This window comes from Bombus flavifrons, chromosome 9 (assembly GCF_040668555.2).
Source record: "Bombus flavifrons isolate JBK064 chromosome 9, iyBomFlav1_principal, whole genome shotgun sequence".
NCBI lineage: Eukaryota > Metazoa > Arthropoda > Insecta > Hymenoptera > Apidae > Bombus > Bombus flavifrons.
The window spans coordinates 4,920,004-4,942,616 of NC_138450.1; the positions used below are offsets into that span (position 1 = coordinate 4,920,004).

General features: G+C 33.7%; 1 protein-coding gene across 2 annotated transcripts in view; it reads right to left on the reverse strand.

Annotated features, from left to right (window-relative positions):
- The window catches only part of LOC138183289 (autophagy-related protein 16-1-like), a 195,511-nt gene that overhangs the window by 13,871 nt on the left and 159,027 nt on the right, over positions 1 to 22,613 (reverse strand). For both annotated transcript variants that reach the window (XM_069119987.1, XM_069119988.1), the window contains exons 2-5: positions 20,681 to 20,801; positions 12,609 to 12,788; positions 11,298 to 11,382; positions 10,734 to 10,880 (exon numbers count right to left, since the gene is read on the reverse strand). In XM_069119987.1, coding sequence (XP_068976088.1) covers positions 10,734 to 10,880; positions 11,298 to 11,382; positions 12,609 to 12,788; positions 20,681 to 20,771 — 503 coding nt within the window. In that variant the 5' untranslated portion in view covers positions 20,772 to 20,801. The remainder of the gene's footprint in view (positions 1 to 10,733; positions 10,881 to 11,297; positions 11,383 to 12,608; positions 12,789 to 20,680; positions 20,802 to 22,613) is intronic.

The window sequence follows — 22,613 nt, forward strand, 5'->3', positions numbered from 1 at the left end:
TGCAGCTGGCGCGTAACTTTCATCGATTTATGATGGTTGGAAGTCTCTGCGTGAAAGATAAGTGAAATATATGTACCAGTACTTATGTACATACTAATAAATTTGCGGTGTCTATTAAGTATTAATATAAATAAATTTTCTGCAAGTTAATTATTTTATCAGTATGACAAATAAGTAGCAGCTTGTCTATATTTAGTTCAAAGCAGATACTTCTGGAGGATTGCTAGGATTTCAGGAGAACTGTAACAGCTGTTTATATGGATTTAAAGCTGCTTAGTTATAGTATTTCCAGATTAACGTGCTCTTGAGCAACGTTATCCGATCAGAAAACTCTTGCGTAATGGAACTAATATTAGCGAAATGTTGCTAATTATTAAATTATTAATTAACAACGATGATGAAGTTATAACACTTCTGACAAAAATTTGTTTGAAATTGCACGCCAGATGATTGTTCCATCCAACGAAAATTTTTAAAACTACTTGTGTAATAAAGTTCACTAGTAGCCAATTCTCAATTACTATTATTAGAGAAATTTTACTATAAACGCTAACAATGATATTTATAGTAGCAACAAGTAATAAAAGCGAAGTTTGCAAATTACGTGCTAGTTGATTGTTTTATTCGATACAAAATTGTAAAAATGCTATATGTACAATAGAAGTCTCTAATAATCATCAATATTATTAATTAATAAATTATTGCGTAAGAATTCACTGATATTCTTAATTAATAAATTGTTGTAGACAGAGACATCGACATCCACAGATCTCAGACATCCATGATCCCAGACATCCACCACATCTTCTCCTGTAAAGTTTATTGTCACACAATGGCCTAAAATCTCTAATCATAAATACGACCACGTTATGGAAGATGCGCAACGACCTATTTAAAAAATATTAAACCAGTAACCGCAAGAGAAAAGATCTATACGCGGTTGATAGAGAGGTTTTATCGAAAGCTGATCATCAATAGAAAAATATAACGAGCAAAAAGGAAAAGGGAGGATTGTTAAGGGTATGAAAGGGAGGGAAATACGAAGGAACGGGGGTGGAAGAGAAGGCACGAGGTTGAACTGACATGTATATCCGTACCAGCTGCCAGCTCCTGGCACGAAGGGACCTAGGAATGGGAAAAACAGATAAAGAGCTCACCGGTGCTTGCCTTTCCGAAGATACGACGAAGATAAATGACATAATATCGTGCCGGACTGGCCGATCATTGCCCCAGAAACGAAATCGAGTTAAGCGAAAAGAGTGTTACGGGGCAATTGATCTCTGACGATGCTTCGTTACGCTGGGCGACAATGAAATCCGTCTGATACTCATCAGGGAATGCCAGGAAGATTGCTTTCCTGGCTGATTCAAACGGTTAGGATACACGTGTACGGTACACGTATCGACACATTCAGCCAATATAATGTAATCCTTTTTTTCTTCATCCGACATGTTTACCGTCTATCTTCCCTCTTCACTGTCCTGAAGGAAGAACCGCTGAGTATTCATTACGCCTTTTGGTCGCCGTATTCACTGACGGCTGTGTTTAATTCCTTGGTGATATTGATTCCTTACTTACAATTACTCGGGAACTGTCGATAAACGGAACGATAAAATATGCGCCATTCGAAGAACTAACTTCACGAAACAAGCTAACCATCTGGATAAGGAAATACCTACTTTTGTAACAACAGCGTTACAATGATCACTGGACATCGTCATATTTTACAAAGAAGCATAATAATAATCAATCGGAGAAATTTATGAATACATTAACTAATTACTGTTGTTGAGTTTACGACATCTGTAAATATTTACTCGGCACGGTCATAAACCATCGCCATAAATCATTGCCCCGTCTCGCTACCGCGACTTTCAGCATTATCGGCAGCACGCTTATTAAAGGACCAGCGGTTGAATAAGAGAGCAATGAGCGTTAAGGCGACTCACGGTATTTAGGTGTCCGGTGGTATATTATATCTGTATAATTAGGAAGACCCAATAATTTCGGTGTGACTAGGGGTACTCGATTAATACGAGGTCTAATATTAAACTGTTGAAAGTGGACAAGCTTCCAGAAACGGTATTAACTAGAATCTTGACTTTGCCTTATTAGGAAATTTTTGCAATTTGTTAAATTCATTCCAGCCACCGTATATTAAAGCAGTTTCAAGTTTTTAGTTACCTTGATGCATAGTCTATAACGTTTAACTTTGTAATTACTCGCTGCTGCGTGTGCTAAGATAATATATTATATACATACTTTTTTTTACGCATTCGTAGTTGAAGTATGGTATGCATGGCTTGCTGGAACGAAAAATATCAGGTTATCCCAGCGATATAACTTGCAAGAATCTCGAAATCGCTACTTAGATTTCTCCACTTATCATGAAGCCAGTTTATGTATGGAAGCACCTAATTTTCGTCTTCCGTTGATTTATCGTTTACCACTTACGATTTTGTTTTATCCTTGTAATCGCGGATTTATTCGAATATTTCAGGATGAATTATTGACTGGTATATTTAAGTAGAATTTTTCTGCTGTGAAGGTTAGGTCTTCTTCGTTTCTTCTTCGTTCCTTCTTCTAGTATCTTCTTCGTTTATTTTGAATGAAATGAGATATTAGCTTCTCTTTATTTATCTGAGACTGCTTTTATTCTGTATAGGTAAGCAGTTGTTGCGAAAAACGTTTTTCTCAAATGGAAATGAATGATATAAAAATAAATATATTCTCGGATGAGAATTATTTTATTAAATGTTCAAAATGATATACCTGCATTTATAAAATCTTTCATGAATTTTTAATATTTAATAATAGATATTAATGGTATAAGCAAAATGCACAGGTATTCTTTTTTCCATTCGTTTCGTTATTATAGAAACAATATTCATTGCATTGTGTTCTATATAATATCATAAGAACCACAGGCTGTTCTTTTACTTGCTTTAGAAACTATTTATGTTATTCACTGTTTAATGGCAGCTGTTACTATATATGTACAACAAGATATAATAATTATTTTCCCGATTATTACAAACGTTAAAGCTGCTAGACTCTGATAGACCTCGCTTACTAGTTACGAGTTAATTTCAAATAACGCATTAAAAATGAAAAATAGTTATTAACATGCTATAAAGGTGTGGTTACTAGCATTATATCATTCCATATCGCACTGTTTATAGTAAATAGTTCATTTTATCATTTTCAGTGGGTATATGCGAAATGTACTCACGAATGCGTTGTAAATATGCAAAACCATAGCCTTTGGCAATAATAACGGTAGAGGTATAAAGTAAATCTTCAGATAATGTTGCTGGCAAAGATTGAGATAGGAATTATTTACTTTATATTCATCTACTCTTCTTACGCGTGTGGACATTTATGTATTAGAAATATTTCACGAGATATTTTAACATCGTTTGGTATTAAATATTTTCACTTGATTTATCGCTTCTGGTACTAGTTTTAGTTGGCAATCCACGCTCTAGAATTCCAATGACAAATGTGTATGTAATCTATCATGATTCATTAGCTGTTATAGGAGGTGTTTCTGGCGCTTCATGCCAAGGCCGATAAGTATTTGTTACTTATTCTTTATTTCAAAATCTTACGATTAACAAGGCACTATGAAACAATAATAGTCCCTTTTTAAAGAAAGAGTACAGAATTTAACCAAAACCTGCAAAGGACTACCATAAACACGTATTGTTTACAGGTGTAAACGATAAAAAGAGGTAGAAGTGTCTCATCTTTGTAGTTGAAGGACCGTGGTTGATACCAATACACGCGACGCGAGTTGTCGCAAGAATATAGGAAAGAAGACACGAAATACTTGCAAAAACCCATGAAATACACTAATCGAACTACTTCCTTAGGGGTCCAGTTATACCCTCTAACTATCGCGGTGAGCCATCTACTCGTAAAGTACAAGACAAAATCGCCATAAATGCGTGCGTGACTGAAATATGGCGCAGTAATGTTTATGAGATGCTGTTACTTGTCAGTTACCGCTGAAAAGAATAATAACCCGTGCTGTTACCACGCCTGGCTACGCACTTATTTATTAATAACAAGTTACACAAATCAAGGTATCGCTGGCTTCGCGGCGGAATGATAGCCTTTATTCCCGCTGCTCTTCGTGCACGTGGGAAAACCATTGTGCCTTGGTTTGAGCACATCCTTCCATTTTCCGCATTCTGGCTGCTCGAGTTAACGACGTTTCGGGTTATTTTGCTTATCTATACTTTGCGTTAGCGCGTCCTTAGCTACGCGATCGATGCGATTTTTCTTCAATGGAACCAGTTATCACAAACCGCGTGTTAGCCGCGCCTAAGCGAGTTGCTTTATTTGAAATGTAAATAAGGATGTTATCAATTTTAGATCATTGATTATCGGATAGAAAAAATTTTGATCAAACGGGAACGTGGCTATTGGTCTGTTTCTTTTTTTCTTTTTTTCAAGAACTTTTTACGTGTCAGATCTTATTGACGTAACAGTGAATGTATTCTGACAGAATTCGATAATTAAAAGATAAATGAGGATGATTGTGAGACATGAGGTACTTTAATTTGTTTGAATTCTTCATTCCGATCATTATAGGAAATTATACGCGATTTAATTTGATTAAATTACAAACATGCATATAACTCTTTATTAATAGCGAGGTACGTAGTGAGGTAGTAAGTTATGATATGAATTTAATTAGAAGAATATTATTGGCGTCGACTTATATTGTATTTATTACATCGCTTTATAGTTTATAAATTACTTAATTTAAAGCAGAAAGTCCTATTAATAATACTATGCACGAAAATTGTATTGGATCAAAAGATGCAAGTTGAATTATTTATTAATGTCGAGAAAATCGAAGATTGTACTATACCATAATTAATTATATAAAACGCTTAAGTATTAATGAAAACAGTCTCGGTGTACATCAAGGAAGTTTTCAATTACAAAAGTACCTTAACAAAAACTCATGATCTTTTAAAGTCTTATACAGGGTATTTTATGTAGCTTTTTTCCCTCTACATCTGAATATTTTACTACTATGACACTTTACACGTTTTTCTCCTTTATGACGTTACATCATTCTGCATAATATATCCTATATTCAATCACTGAACTTTTCTTCACCAGGAATTACCAACAATCGATGCTTTAATTTCATAACTTTAAGAATAACTCATTATATTTTAAGATCTACGAGATTTGAATAAGATGCCTGAGGGTTGCCCGACTAGCTTCTCGATTTCCTTGACAAGGAAAGCGAAATCGAGAAAGCTCGTTTTACTCTTGTAAAGCTTGTTTTACTCGAGTAAATCTTGTACAGCACTGCTTTAAATATATCTCTTATGAAACAGAAAATAATATTATGTTGATCTTTTATTATTATCTTCTCAGTAAAGACAATTTCGTAGTTACAAAGGATATCGTTTTATAGATAAAGATTTTAAATAATGAATTAAAAAATATAGATAAAATTTTTTAATTAACGGAATTACTACGAGTCAAAAAATTTCCCAGAAGATATATAAAAACCAAACTCAATAATAAATATTCGAAAATTAATTAACAGATTAGATAACGAAACTAAATAAATGTTAATTCCAGAGTATAAAATTCACAGAAAAATATTATATTTACCCTAAACAACATCAAGTATTCCAAAATAACAGCTACTATAAACGCGAACGTTTCTTTTCCAAACTAGGCTACATACTAAGAAGTAGAACGTTCAGCGAGAACACAGGAGGCAGTCTTGAATAACGAAGGAAAGGTTTTATATCTAACCATAACCCCTTGGTCTTTTATCAGGACTGGTTCGCTTGGTATTTTTCCTATCTCGGCGAGGCAAGCCAGATAGCCGACAAATAAGAAGAGTATCGCTCGCAGTAATCTGTTAACTTTGAATCTAACATGCAGTTACATATCCATTGCAAGGATGGTTTGCGTGTTATAGGATTTCGCGAAACGGCCGAATCTCACGCGTTATCCGTGATAGATACGGCTACGTGTATCTGACTATCGAGAGCGCGCATTAAATACAGGATTGTAGAATCTTTGCGGAGCGTACGCGAAGCTTCGACGCGGACGAAGGAGGCGGGAGGCGATTGTAAAAGGGCGAGGCGCTTATTAAGTTAGTGCCGGGGATTCCTGAGCGCGCGAGTACGCGCCACAACGTATGAATTACACGATCCAGCTTCGTACGTCCGACGATCATGAGAGAAAACGCGGAGGGAGGAGAATACGACAGAGAACGAAGGTGATGAGGACGACTGGAGGAGAAATGACGACGAAAGATGACGCTTCGACCGACCCCAGCCGCGGCCGCGCTTCGTCTATAGTGAAAGTAATAACAGTGAAACGTGCGCATACACCGGCAAAATCACGCACGCAGACCAACTCACTGGACCAGCTTCTACGTGACTGGTACTTAAGCTATTTTTCGATACGACCGGTACTTAGGTGCACGCCGGACTACACAACCGCCCGCTGGGCTCTCCCATAGAAACCACCACCGAAGATCTCCTAGCGTCCTTGGGAAGCTCGAGGAGGCCGAGGACGAAGCGGTCAACGACTAAGAAAGGGGAAGGAAGGAACGGATAATTGTAGAACGGGCCTCGCGATATATCTACCGTGAAATTCGAGTGAAAACGATCACACATGCGCGCCACCACTGAAGAAGAAGCGGATAGTCCGCTTTCGTTTTTCTCATAGTCCCCTTTCCTCTTCCTTATCGTGACTTTGTCTCGATGTTACATGTAAGGATTGCAGGATATGTGGTGGATGATGTTACGATATCGGCGGAGATTGTTTATAATTTTTTAGATCGAACCTGTTTAATAGACCAACAGAAAAAGCAAAGACATAATGGCAATGGACAGGAGGAACACGAAAGGAGAATTTCCTGGAGTGGATTATTTAATTGCGATCAAGCTATGTTTTAGACTATAAGTATAATTCGTTGAAATCTGAGTAAGTTAAAAGTTTCTTGTAGTATTTGCGCTATTAAATATATTAAAAAACAAAGCATATTTACGAAACGCAACTGCAAATTTAATAATATTGTCGATATCTTTGTGTAAAAGTAAAAAGCTGATACTTTATCAATAATATTCGTCTATACAATTATAATAGAATGGCTACAAAAAGTATTTGCACACCATTGTATCTATTATAGCCTTCACATATCAATTTCGATTATGTTCAAGTATATTAAATTTCATATCACTCAACGGTATATTCATATATACGTAAACATGAAAGAACATGATAGAAAACCACTTCATTGGAAAATAAGGATACAAATGCAAATACATTTCGCGATCACAATATGTCATTATTTGATAAATAATTAACCCACACCTCCTATATTTTATACAACACCTTTTTTGTTTTCAATCTCACGTACAAATTGTGGTACGGTGACTCCCTTATCACGCATATTTTATTATACGAAAAATGAATGTTCGTTCGATGCGACAGTTTGAATTGCGGGAGCCGACACGGTGGCTTGAAGAAGTTGCTGGCATCCAAGCTACCGTATAAATTTGCGATATCGCGATGTATCCCCCATATATATATGTGTGTGTATGTGTGTATACGTATATACATATAATAATATATAAAAATACTATGTGCACAGAGGGTCTAACGTAAAATGGGCGGGGAGTGTCCGCAGATATACATATAAGTAGAGAAGTTGGAGAAGGAAATCGGGTCACGCCGAGATATTTTTCCGCGTCTTTCCACTTTACTAGGCGAAGGTTAGGGGATGTAAGCGTTCGAACGTGTATGCTTTGGACTAAAGAACATACATACACAATTTCTCTCATCGGCAATACGTATGCAAAGCACTGGAAGGTGCTTGCAACAATTATGAACGGTTTGGTGATTCTGCACGCAAGCTTAGCGCGCATTCGAGTCGGGACGATCAGAGTCGTTAGAGAAAAATGAGAAAAAGACAATTAAAAGGAGCTGAAAAATGATGCTATATACAGGCTTTGATAGCTTCGAATAGAATGATTACGTAAAAATGATTTTTAGTTGAACGTTAATGTGGTTTTAAGGCTTGCTTATTCAAATACTCTGCGTCTCATAACAGAATTATGGAACCAATCTAAAATTTCCAATTGAAGTGCTCGGAGTGAGAATCGGTCAACTCCACTATCGGAAACTTCACAGTATCAACCGTCTAGCTAACAGTAAGTTCTCCTATAAAAATTGTTTAAACGTGTAAGGATTATATTAGTAACACATTTTTCACGAGAGATAGTGTGACTAGTAGTGACAGCTTCAATAGAATTTCTTCTTCTTCTTCAGTGGAGTTGTCAGTTTCTTGCATCGAAATTAAGACTAGACAAATGAAAATCTCTAAATGCAGGTTTATTTATCAAAAAGCATACAAATAACGAAGATTATAAATTCAATATACGTAATATTCATTTACTATCTGTATCAGTTTGTGGATTTAAATTTGGACTAAGATTTGGACACCACAAGTCATTTTTCGGTACATGTTTTTCTACTAATGAAGAAACATCTTCTAATTTTGATTTTATCTAATAGGTAACGGATATTATGTATACATCTTTCCTATAGACAATAAAAAGATAGCCGAACTTTTTTTAGGCGAAAATTTGAAGAACATAAATACTGCAGTACATAAATGCAGTACTGATGCTGCATTTTAGGAACTAAGTGATTTTTATATGTGGGAAACTACATTATCTCGATAATCAGAGGTGTCTTATTTTGTAATTAGCAATGCGGGATATATGTAGTTAGAATTACTACTACATGAAAATCCAATCTTTGCAAAAAAAAAAAAAAAAAATAAAAAATAAAAAACCAGTTACAGGTTCAAGATATTAGATCTAATAAGTTCATGACTTTCTGTTATGTAGAGTTTACAGCTTTGGTACTATTATACATCCACTTCTTAGAATACCAATGGGCAATTAATTTAGGACATTGAATAAAATTTAATCTAAATAGTTATGAGTCAACAGTGTAAAAAATGGTGGAAAATTCAGACGTAATTTGCGAAGGTCCACAGCTTAAGGACTGGTTTAGTAGAATCGATCGATCGACAATAATTTTAGCGGCAAATTGTGTAACGGTATCGATACCAGTGCATGGCCTCCCGTAAAATAAACGCGCGATTATTTCCTAGTATGTTTAAATAACGTATGGAGGCGATTTACGAGTTTTCTGCTTCCAGAATGTAGTTTCTAGCATCTTCAAGTTGTCTTTATTACAACCATAAATTGGGTGCTACATAGAGTAGACTTACCAAAATCGTACCACTTAAAATATATTACGCTGTATCGCCCATTTGGTGTTAATTTTTATGCAAGCTAATGTTGGAAATTAGAGTTTAATGGTTGGGGATCCTGCTATTATATATGTTTAACTTCTTCCTAAGAGCGAATTAATTTTTTGCGAGCAACCAATCTTCTAAAACTATTGATATTCAAACACGTGTTAAAAATATGTAGTTTGTGCTAAGAATATTATGCAAGTAATAAATATAAAAATTATTCAGTACCTAAGAATTAATAAATATTAATATTTTTAATATTCCCTTACTATATCTAATAGTTTGAAATAAATTATGAAATATTTCATTTAAAAAGAGGAATGGTGTATATAATACTACCTATATTTTATAATGCTAGTTTAATAGTAATTATCCAAATAACTCAAGACTGAAAGTAGCCATTTAGTTGTCGTTGCCGAATTAACTTTTTGTACCGATAATATGAAAATTTATGAATTTTTCTTCGAGATAAGCTTTTGAAACAGTTATCTGTCTTATACAGGAAACGGTAATTAGAGTAATGAATAAGATGGTGTAGAAACACGGTTGGTACGATTAATCGTAAACCTAAGTTCATTCGATTAAACCAAACACAATGAAATTAATGTAAGTGATTATACCGTACAGTTTGAATTGGTAGCATGAATCACCAATCGTTGCTTTAGGTCTGTGTTTGGTTACTACATACGTACTTGTACGATTCAATTAGGTTCATTTCTGATTACGCGATTTGATATGAATGGTTGTAATCAATATGGGATTGATACGGAATACTAATATTCTCAATGATACTGACTTATAATTTCAGTTTTTAGTATATTTTAATATTACAGAAAAAAGGTACAAAACTATTTCTAAAGTTTATCAAGGTGTCGTCAGAATTTTTCAAATAATTCACATATTCACACAATACAGAGTGAAAAATACTTATTAAATATTTTATTACGTATGATAAGTGAGTTTAATTAACAAATTTTCTGACAAACGAATATCCACCATTTTAATATTCGTAATACAAGTATAAATACTGAATACATAGTATAAACAGTGAGAAAAAAGAGAGTTTTACATATTCCCATAAATTTCAATCACCTAAATTTTCATAACAAGATTGTAAATTTGACTGAACATATATATCACTGTATTTCATGAATTATTAATTGAAAAATTTTATTTTGCTTAAAAATCAAACGGTACCACATAAAATCACTAAATATTCTGTTACTTTGAAGTTATTGCATTTAATTGTATATTATTGATTTTGTAACAGTTATGAATAATATAACTGAATTATTTTACAGCGTAATAATATTAAATAATTTCAAATGATGAATTAAAAAAAGATGCGACTAGATTTGAGTTAGTAGCATTGATTAATCATTACTAATTATGTAGGAAAGTTACTTACGAATGGTTTTTCAGCACAGTTTCAATCATATTGGTAGTGACTGACCAAATGAAAACAGATCCATCCGAAGAACCAACCGCTATGTATTGGCCATCTGGACTGAAAGTTGCTCTCGTCCAATCAAAGCCGACTTTAAACCCATCAGCACTAAAAAATAAAGTAACGCACGTAATTAATTTCCTGTTTCATTCGGAAAGATACTTTAATGCAACGATTTCATCGAAATTAAATGTTTGTTGAAATGTATTTGTGATATTTGCGCACCAGAATGTTATTAGATATTAGTGTAAGTACGATACTACATTAGTTTGCACATAACTATTAAATTGAATAGTTACCAATGAAACGTAAAAGGAATCAAACATTAAAATCTTTGAAATTCTATGAAACCGAATAAAAAATTTAAAATATATTTAACTGAAGATGCTTTGGTTCGAGTCTTGATAGCTCAAATTATATAAAATTGTACAAAATCGAACATGTAACAGGCCCGTTTCTCTACTTCTGCATTCCACTTTGTAAGTCGTGTAATGTTAAATAGATCCATAATAATATTATACCCACCTAAATGATCCAATGATCTTCTTCATTCGTAAATCAATGAGTTTTAACGTATCGTCTCTGACACAGCTCAGAAGGTAATTTGCATCTGGAAACAAGCAGGTGCCGCTATTTGAATTTGCATGTCGTTAATGTTAAAGTTAAATTGGTTGTACTAATACGGTTAGCAATACAACAGCTTGTCTATTCTGTTTGAATAAACATAATCGCTGATTATGTTCTGATTGCATTTACTTCATGCCGTGGTGAAGTTTCCGCGGTGTTACTCTATTATTCTAATGGCGACAAAAAGAAGAAGTACGTAAGGAGAGGAAAAAATACGTTTACTACGGCTTGAAATGCACTGAGATGCTAAGTAAATAATTCCTTTTCGAGACGCATAAATCTTATGGGGAGGCATTCGAGAAAGGTTTCATTGTGAATCTACCGGCCACATTTCCTAAGAAATGGTACATTATACTTTAATGGAAGTATACATAATGTATTACGTTGAATGATAAAGGAAAACCATTAAACTGGCGCGATGTAATCGAGCAGAATTCTACAGTCTCTGGCAATATCGTTTCATTCGTGTTCTATTCTCGCTTTGCCGAAATTAATGAAACGCGAGCTGCATATTCCCAAAGAATTCTTTAATAAGTATGACAACCTAACAGATGTTTCTGGATATGAATATTTCAAATGTCATCATAGAGTGTTCAGTGTTCATAGAACAGACAATTCTCAAGTGTTCCCTCAACTGAAACTGTAACCGCACTTGGTTTCCTTAGAACATTTTACATTTAGTCAAAATAAATTGTGCATGATTGCTTGTAGCTTTTTACCAATCAAGTAATTTCATTATTCCAAATTTATAAGAATCATTGTCAGTTCTAGAATTAAGAAGTTTAGGGAACAGAATAGTCACAGTTTCCTTATTAATTTTAAATTTCTTTCAAAGTAATTTATGACAAAGTATTTTAAACATTGTTTAGATAAAATAGATGCCTCTAACCTTTCTTGGATTTTATTCGTGGGTCCTTTTTACAAATTTAAGCTTATATAAGAAAATCACACGAATATTCCAATCACCTATTTATGGCGTTAAATAATGATGTTTGGATATTTTTAGAAACCTTGTAAATGTTTGATGTGCATGATTCAGAAAAAATATGATATATCTTTTCGGTGACTAATTAATAGCGAAGTAATCACCGATTAAGCATTACCAATAACAATGACGTTCGCTTCGTAGAAGCAATTTCAGGAATTAGAGGTGATAACTCCATGACAAGAAAGGAAAAGTTATACAAAATATCTGAAAAGGAAACTTACCGCGAGACAAATCTAGCGACGTCACTTTCCCTTCCAATAAAATATCGTTCGAACTGGATTCGGCTCTGGTGTCCCAAAATCTAATTCTCTGATCGAAATGGCCACTAATTATTGTAGAACCAGCACCATCAGAAGTTACAAGATCGTTACAACTGGAACCCGCAAACTTTGTCTCTATACCTGTAAAACAAAATTCAACTTACATCAAGTATCTGTATGGAAAATAAATTTTGTAAAACGTTTATTTGCTAGAAGTATTCTATTAGATTAATTATTTATATAACAAAAAATTATTACACATATGATACGCATTCGAATAATAATTTAACAACTGTACCTATGAATATTTACTGGACGATAACTTTTACTGTTTTGTGAATCTATATTCGTGATCTTGTACGTTTCATATTTTATCTAGAAGAATTAATGATTAAAAATTTGCTTTTGCTATATTTACTGCATATGTATGTACATTGTAACGTGTACTACAATACCCTAGAAAGAATAGACGCAATCGTTTCTACATCTGAAATTTCAATCAGATCGTGTATTTCTGTATTCACATAAAATCTGCTTACGTCGGTACACCTAAGTTGACGGGTATGATGCATCGCCATGAAGTAATTGGACCCAGTAATTCCATCTTCACAGGAAGCACAGTGCCTCAAGCGATATCAATAACCGACGCGACATATCGTCGCTGTAAGTTCGACAAGCCAATTGATCGGTTAGTAAATCATCTTTGATTTAATATAGATCACCATTGACAACGTAAAACTGGCACTTCTATGTAAAATTTGCAATCGTACGAATGAACAGTTTGGGCATAGTCAGCTGTTTAACTTTATTCGTGATTTCCCCGTTCCAAACCCAATAATTGACCACTGAATTCTCGAATAATCTTTATCATAAGACTTTATTCTAGATATTTAAATGCAAAGTTAGGTAAATTTTTGAAAGGACATATCGATGTCGTAATTATAACACAATATATGTATATACTTTGCCTATTTCCTTTGCCATATTTACTTTGAATTTCCTTATGCAAAATAAAAAAAAGAATAGTAAATTTGAAAATATGTGTAGAAATACGTACATAAATTAATTAAAAGAAAAAAATGTAAAGAATAACTATACGTCGTAAATAAGTATTAGATATTATATCCAAGAAAATATGGTATAATATAAAACTAGTATAATTAACAGTAGCAATTACATTTCCTTTGGGACATATTGTCCAATTCATACAACAAATTTATTGAATATAAAATTAATTTATGCCCTTAATTGATTCTTTGATAATCTGCAATAGAAATTAACTCTTATGTTTATTTTACTTTCTCCAGTGATATATAATTATAATTTACTTTGATAAAATCAACTGAATTCTAAATTCTTATTATTTAGTTACAGCACTCGCTGATGCGTAAGTATTAATTGCACGTTCGTATACATTTGCGCGAAGTTTATAGACACATTTTATGCCCTTTGTATCCGTTTCCTCCGTTACACGTTACAAACAGCAACAGTTTCCGGATTCGAGCAACTGAAGTACAGTCTAAAGTACCTAAGCGTTTCTCGTCGTCGATTCACTTTTCCTGCTGCTACCCGTATTAGCTGAGAAGGGTTCTCAATGGATTACAGTTAACTATAAACGCGAGTTTCCGAGCGCTTTCAATCTCGCGAACACGCTCTCTTTTGTGAGTTTTTGAGGCTAATCTACATTTCTAACGACTTGTGTCAAGCAATTCATCTGCCATAAAAGCATACATATGGTATAAAATGATTTCCAAGAATGAGTAATGGATCTTTCAGATATAACCATGAGCGAATCGCAAAAAGTTATTAAAACAGGAAACAAATTACTCTCTGCCAGCTAATGACGCCATTTATCATTATTCATCAATCGAAATTTATTAGAATATCTACGATAACTTAACTTAAAAAGTAACGAGGACGAATTAATGAGCTTTAGTTTTTGTAAATAAAGATAGAATGATATAAATTTGCTATATAAATTTAAAGATAAGAGATTGAGGAACCAGTAAATTTCGAAATAAATTATTTCTTACGTCCCATACATTGGTACATTAAATAATGAATGAGCATTCCTAGAATTCCCTAACAGAGAAGATATAAAAAGTTGAACACAGAATATACGATACAAAACTTGAATCCCTTATTTACACGAAACTACATTAGTCTCCGACTTTATGGTATATAAAATATTCTGAATGGAACAATTACTATAATCCATTTACCTATTATCCCAAAATTATTTAAGGCGAGGAAGATAAGGAAATGATACCACTTTAAGTGATAAATCTTCATCTCTCTTCCCAGATATTCTGGCTCTGCTAACTATTTGCTGTTTATAAACAGGAATATTCCAATTAAAATGGAAGAAACGCAGCAGTTGTACCCGTAAGCCGGTGCAGCTGCGAAACATTAACAAAACGATAGGAAGAGTAGCGAAGAGGGATAGGTAATAATCCGATAGAAAACAGCTGATCCACTTTAAGCATCGGTTTTTGTCTTAAAGCGTCCTGGCTAAACAATAATTCACGCTTAAACGCGCTTTCAGCAACGCCGTTCTCCATTGTCCGCTCCTTGCGTAGCGAGATTTATTTGCGCTAAACTTTTGTACACCTCTTCCACCGTCGTCCGCCTTTCTGTGATAGCACCGGGCTTGGTTTTCACTATTTTGCCCGTAGGACCGCGTTCACAACAAAAGCGTGAGAACCCTGAACCAAAATGAATGTCCGGCTTGTGTCTGTGTGTATCAACCTGCCCCTGGTTCTTCTATCTCCGCCTATGTGAAATTAACTTGGATTTAACTCGTGAAAGCGTACAAATTTCGGCAAACGGTTCAAGTGTGTCCTACTGGATTTACTAAACCAGCTTTATATTTATACGTGTAAAGAATATATACGACAGAAGAGAAGAAAGAGGGGAACGTCGAATTGGAAGAGAAAAAAGAAGAGCCCGCACTAGTACGCTTGCGCTGTTTTTGAAAAAAAAAAAAAGGATTGAAGTTTCGCCTTTCCGCGTTTAGATTCATCGAGTGCTCGTATCCGCTTGGGACAACTTAGCAAAAGAACTCCACTTTTTGCGTTGAACGAGTACACGATCCTCCGTTCCAGTATTGCTGTACAGAGTGATTTCAGAATGACTGGGATTATCTGCAGAGTTTGAAAGTACACAGAGACAGCGGTCGTTGGACAAACGTGTATGTAATATGAGTGATATTCGCAGATTTGAGGAAAGATATAATAAGTCACAAAAAATAAAATACTAATAAAATAAGTAAAAATAAAATAATAAAATTCGATGAGTATTCAAATATTTTCATGAGCCGCGGTGTATTAAATCGAACTCGAGATCGAATTTGGGAATTGATGTTCCAGAAATCGTGATCTCGCTCGTGTCAGTTTTATCGCATTGCTTCGATTCACCTTTATCGTAAAAAATTATTCGTTCCTCCGTTATGCAATCTCACCGAAACTCCTTATATTTCCAGGGAAATTATGTGGAATAGGATTTTTATTATCGGATTGATGATTTAGAAAGGGATAAGCCGATTATTTACAACCGTTCGAAACCGATCGTATCCCGAAAAAGAAATACAGATCGTAGCTGAAGATTCAGCGACGGTATATAGCTAGACCCTTGCACGTTTTCAAGCCGCGATCTTTACGTGATAAGCGGTGCTTTGAAGAAAGGGGCAAAAGTGATAATTTAGTGGCGGGGTGAAAGTGGTTATTCGCCGCGGCGAAGTACAGAGTAGGTGAGACTCTTTCAGCAAATAGGGGTGACTTTAAAGGGTACGAAAAGTAAATTGAACGAGGTGAATGGACATGATCAACCGATATGAAACGCGAACCAACGAAAGGCATGAATAGTTTGCAAATGTATGCAGAATTTACAATTCGATCCCTATGGACGGTTGACTAATCTCGTGAAACCATATCATTCGAGGAACCCCGTTCGAGATATCGATTTACACTCTGGTCAACATTGCTACAGAGGTAGCCGAAGTTGTGGGTGATGTGCGGCCCCCAATGGTAGGTGGAGTTCTATTGACAAAGGATACACGATGTAGCCTGCCGTGGATGATAGTACACCGGTCGTATTAATTTGCAAGATTCGACTGAAGGATCATAGCGAAATTTACCCACAGTTGCCGAGATTGTTGCCACACGACCTGTCGGCAGAGAACTTGTAGGTAAATGATCGAAAAGAGACTTAACTGTTACCGTGGAATACTCTATCCGTTATAAACATTATAATTTCGTTCTAAAATTAATTGCATGACGTAAAGTCTTGTCAACAATGGCTCGCAAAAATATTCGGACACCTGTAGAAATTTTTTATGAATATATTACGTGTTATACAAAATTATCGTTATACGTAATGAGGCAGGATTATCACGGTTATGTTGGTAAAGTTTGAGACAAATCTGAAAAACTACATAGAAGCCACAGAGATCACGAAAGTATGTAAAAAGACAAATGTGTAAAAACTGTTTTAAAAATGAAATCTTTCATGGAGTAGAAATAAAGAAGAATATGTAATCTTTTGGAACCTTGTAATGGGAAGATATATCAAATCGAGAGATAAGAGGTGACATCTAATAAAGAAAAAAAATAAAAGGAATCATGTATTGAAAGCATTATTGAGCAGAATATTTCTCACCTAAACGGCTGACAATTGCGTGCACACAAATTGATATTATAGATAGAAACTAATGGTTTTATTTCTATGTGATGGTGGTTTCTAAAATACTTCCGATATTTGTTAACCGTTCTAGGTAAATATTTGAATAATAAATATATCACGCCGAAGCATTTTCGTCGCTGCACCGTGGATATATTTCATAGTGATCCTCAATGAACGTGACGGGATCATAGCTTTTCACTATTCTCTTAATCGTTTTCTTTTTTTTTTTTTCTTGAACCGATAAAAAATTGTATTACTATCTTCTTTTGCAGAGATTCTATCTGAATATAGGAAAATTAGTGACCGTACAGTAAAGTTTGCAATTCCTCTTTTTTGCAAATAAATTATACAGAAGTATCCACATAAACTTATGCACGCATCCAATACAATATCGTAAATTGCAATCATTTATACAAATTCGAATCTAGAACATGTATAAAACTTGACGTGGATAATATTATTTTTACAGCATCAAAAATCACGCAAATTTTTGTTACCTGATTACGTTGCTTTCATTCTTTAGAACAAAATATCAGGGAAAATTCAAAACTTCCTCGCTGCTTTAGGTGGAGAATAAAACATGAATATTAAAAATATTACGTGACGCTTCTTTTTAATACAGTTCGAAAGAAAAAAGAGGAAAATAAAAATCAAATTTCCTTGCCAACAACGACACGTATTATACATCTTCGTTAACGGTCTGTATACAAGCAATTTGCATTTCATTAAAATTTTCGCGCTAAAATATTCAGTTTAAGACACTAGGCGATTCGCCAAATAATCTATTCAAAAAACTTTGCAAACTTTTATATTAAAACCGGTGGAACAGAATTAAGGCTGTCTCGTTACAAGCTGATCTAAATTAAATTTCTTCTTGTCGGAACTTCCGTTTAATCGTTCGTCCCATCTACCTTGAAAATGGGCGCATTCATCCTGCATGAATTTACCAATTTCTTATCGAGTCCTTTTTATCGAAAAACATCATCCGTTAGAGCCGTCACTGATCAAGAACAAAAGCTCGTCTCCCGACAAGAAAACTGCAGGTTGAAGCAACTTCGAAAAGATTTCGCTAACTGCTGATAAGAACGTTATCGTCTTAATTAATCTCACGAAGTGACGACGCAACGAAAGATCACTTTTATTCGATCCTTTTACGAACCAGTCATCTTCCAACCGAATATATTAAAAATCCTTAAGAAGGTCCCAAAGTTCGAGCATTAAATTATAATCAGTGACGAACTACAAGCGAAATAAAAATAATATGATCCGACAACTATTATGGTCATTGCGGTGAAGTTTATATTTGCTTGAAAGCGTGTAAAAGTGTTTAATGACTTGGGAGATCGAAGAATACTTTTACGCAACAACTGAACGTTAAGTTTATATTAGGTCTAGAAAAAATGTTTCCTATTTTTAATTCCACACTTTATGTATTTTATGAACAGAATGTATCGTCATTCTTAAACGTTGAAATATTTCCAGCCGCTGAACTATTCTTTGGTAACATCAATAACTTTCTTTCCATTTTTCGATCGTTTTTGATTCAGTAATGTTTGTTGCTTCTGAACCTCGAACTTCTTGCAGTCACCGATACGTAGTCTGTGGACATTTTGGCTTAGAGCTAAAGTCTCGTTTGAGAAATCTTTGGTATCACTTCTTACACGTGACATTGTTACTACTTGCAGGAATAGAATAATCTTAGCAGTGTCAGTAACATTTTTATGTATTTTTCACTATTCTTTGATTTTAAGTAATAGCTATAACCATAATGCTAGGTGCAAATCACGCTATAAATTAAATAAGAGCATTATAGGCACGCTAAATGAAGCTCTTTTTATATTCAATAGAATTTTTTATTTTTTTACAAGAAATAATCTCTCTTTTATGTATCATAATCCGGCAAAGTTATCGCACAACATCGTCGACGCTATTTTAGATTCCTCTATTACGGCAACGTTATGCCTCCTGATGATTCGAATTAGGCGTGTAATGGCTTTACGGGCGCTCGTAAATAAGGGAAAGCAACGAGAAGATGCCGAGAATCGAATATAAAGGTGCGAGGAAATTGAACTACCCACTTGCAAAGAATTTTTTATATTAGTAACCGATTATATTAATATAACGAGACATTGTAATCTATTAAAACGAGTAGAATTAATTTATTGTATCAATTTATCCATAGATTGTTTAGAAATATTTTAAAATAATTCAATGCTATTATATACTTAAACTGAAAGTAACACTTTACTTCTATATAAAATATAAATATTAAAAATTATTAGATTACCTTATATATTCAGAAACCATAAATTTAGACGCAAATACGTGAATACAGCAACTAGTAAAAATTGTTATCTTGAGGATACTTTAAAACGCGTATGATTAGAATATTAAACCGTAGAAGAATTTCAAACGAAAACAATGATAATAATAGTTCTACATTCGCTCGCATTAATTTCACGCTTTAATGGTTGAAGAACGTATATGTATATATATAATGTTCAATTCTTTGACCTGTTCCACTTGTAGCGCCTTATTTTTATTCCACTATGGATTAAACTAACAAGATCTAGTTCACGTATCGATAACGAGGTAATATCGCAGTACTTCAAATGTAAAAAATGAAAAAATACATAACTATCTAAGAAAGAAAATAGGCAATTGCGTAAAGGAAAAAAAGAGACAACCATTCATGGAGATACTACATGTTATAATTGTAATCGTAAAAATGAACTAGTTTCTTCAAATTACTACAAGATATTTCTACGTATCCATACTTTTATCTACAGGTAGAACTACTTAACTAATTTAACTAATAGATAATATAAATAATGTATATAAGAACTAACTAAATATTAGTATATTATACAAATTATAATATAAATAATATAATTAATAGAGTGCACCCTATTAATTAATTCTATTGTCATTTATAGACTCTGTAATACGAGATAACAAATAATGGATTAAGCAATTTATTTCATGTTTCTACGCAAACCTACAACACGGTGATTGATTTTATAGTCGTTACTAAACTCTGTAACAGTCGTTCAATTTTCTCAAAACAATTCGTCCACGTACAGTACAGTTAAGGGTGGCCTCAAACTTATGGCTCGTAATAGGCGTACATACGAAGAGGCAGAGTCGCGCACCTTTTATTGTCCCACGATGCTAGTAAGTATATTAGCATTATTCATGACTAATGGCAATAATGAGGAGCGTGATTACCGGTAATGCCGTACATTATTTTCTGTCTATAGCGCAACAACGTTCTGGTTACGGTTAAGGATAAGAGTGCGCCAGTATACTATGTACGCTAAACGCTTACTATTTGTTTGGCACTGGTTACTTACACGCTTTGCTACGCAGGTCCCAAATTTTTAGGGTACGATCGTAACTGCCAGTAACTACTTTTGAAGGCTCGCCAAGAAACTTCGCCGCCATCACCTTTCCACAGTGGCCCGTTAGAGTGTGCTGAAACAGAAATGGGAATGTCGTTTTGGAACATTTACCAACTCGTTCCGCGTGATAATAGGATCATTTGTAATCTACGTGACGTATTAAAAATGATTCGTAGCAATTGGATGCTTGGATTCTACTGGCGAGCATATTGCTGTGGTTCGGAGCTGTGAAAAGTTCTCTTGATAGCATGAGTTATGGAAAGTTATCTATTAAATTCTGTAAAGGTACTTTTTTTAACATGGAATACTTGTAATTCTATGACTACGAAATTTTTATGCCGAAAAACTCGTAGCTTTTTCATATTAATGGTTTGATAAATCTATTAACTGTCAGCTTTTTTATATGTATAAAACTTCTATATAATTCTACAGATTAGAATTCTTTTAATTCATTTTCTATTATGAGTCAGATTCTAGATTTTTTGTAGATTACATTTTATATAACATTCTTCAATTAAACTCACTTAAAAAATATTTTTCGTTAATCGTTTGATTTAAAAAGGATCTTTATATCTGAGGATTGATGCTACGAAATTTATACAAATCTGTATGTAGAATATGTTGCTCATTAATATATGTGTTGCTTTATATTACTACACAATAAATGAAAATAAGATACAAAATGGAATTAAATTTAAATTTTGTGTAATTTTATTTCATGTGAAATAAGAAACATGTATAACTGATTGAAACTGCAATGTAAAATAGTTATGGTATGCACTGTATGCAAGGTACGACGTAATTTATGTTGCAACCGAAGAGGTTTACAGTGTATACCAGGTTTCCTTTTCGAGGAAATTGAGTTTGAAAATCTTCTGAGTACATGCGACAAAGATGCCTCGGTGATTCTACATGTATGTCACTATTAGGCTCCGATGTAATATACTCTACACTCTGTCTGCATCAAGCTGATACATGTTAACAAGGAAAGCTATGAGTGATCAATTAATAAAGTCAATAATTTCTTAACGTGCTGGAATATGTTGTTAGGTACTAGGAATATAATGCATCGCTAACGTACTAAGAAATAATACAGATTATAAGGCCTATCATATTTATTAACTAAATAAAATAAGTAATTAAATAAAATCAAATAGAAATAGCATGAAATTAATAAATATGAATGAAATATATAAATTTGCTTCTACTAAAATAAATTGAATTTCTAGCTAAGATCGTGTTATTGACACAGATAGATTTTTTGTATGTATTCTCTTTACTGAATTCTATTTACATGTTAAAAAAATAAAACAAATATAGCATGTACATCGATTTCTGGAATTATATTAAAAGAGTGTGTGTAACTGAAATACGATAATTTTTTATCAATATTAGAAAATTGGCTAATGTAAATATAATTGTTATAAGATTCTAATAATTAGTTGTTTCAGTTTAGATTTATTGGAATGAATGCAATAATAACTATCGTAATTCATAGTTTAGTCAATATAGACATTTATAACTTAAATAACAAAAATATATACGTATTTAAACGAAACGATAATGTAATACGAAAAACTAATGCGAATATGGTTACAATATTTCAATTGTTAGTATATCCACGTCAACCTCAATTACCCAGTTGCGTGACTTTGATTAAATCAATGAATACGCTTTGAAGTTACGTGTCAATATTCATATTAATTTCGGTTAGTATCCTAAAACATGATCTAAATGCAAAACGTATTGATCATTTTAATTTCAATATATTATTATCGCTTATTCCCTTGCATCGTAGAATGAAATATGTATTGAGGTATTTAAATGACATGATGTGAATTTTCATTGTAAATTTTACTACATTATAATACAGCCAGATTGCTAG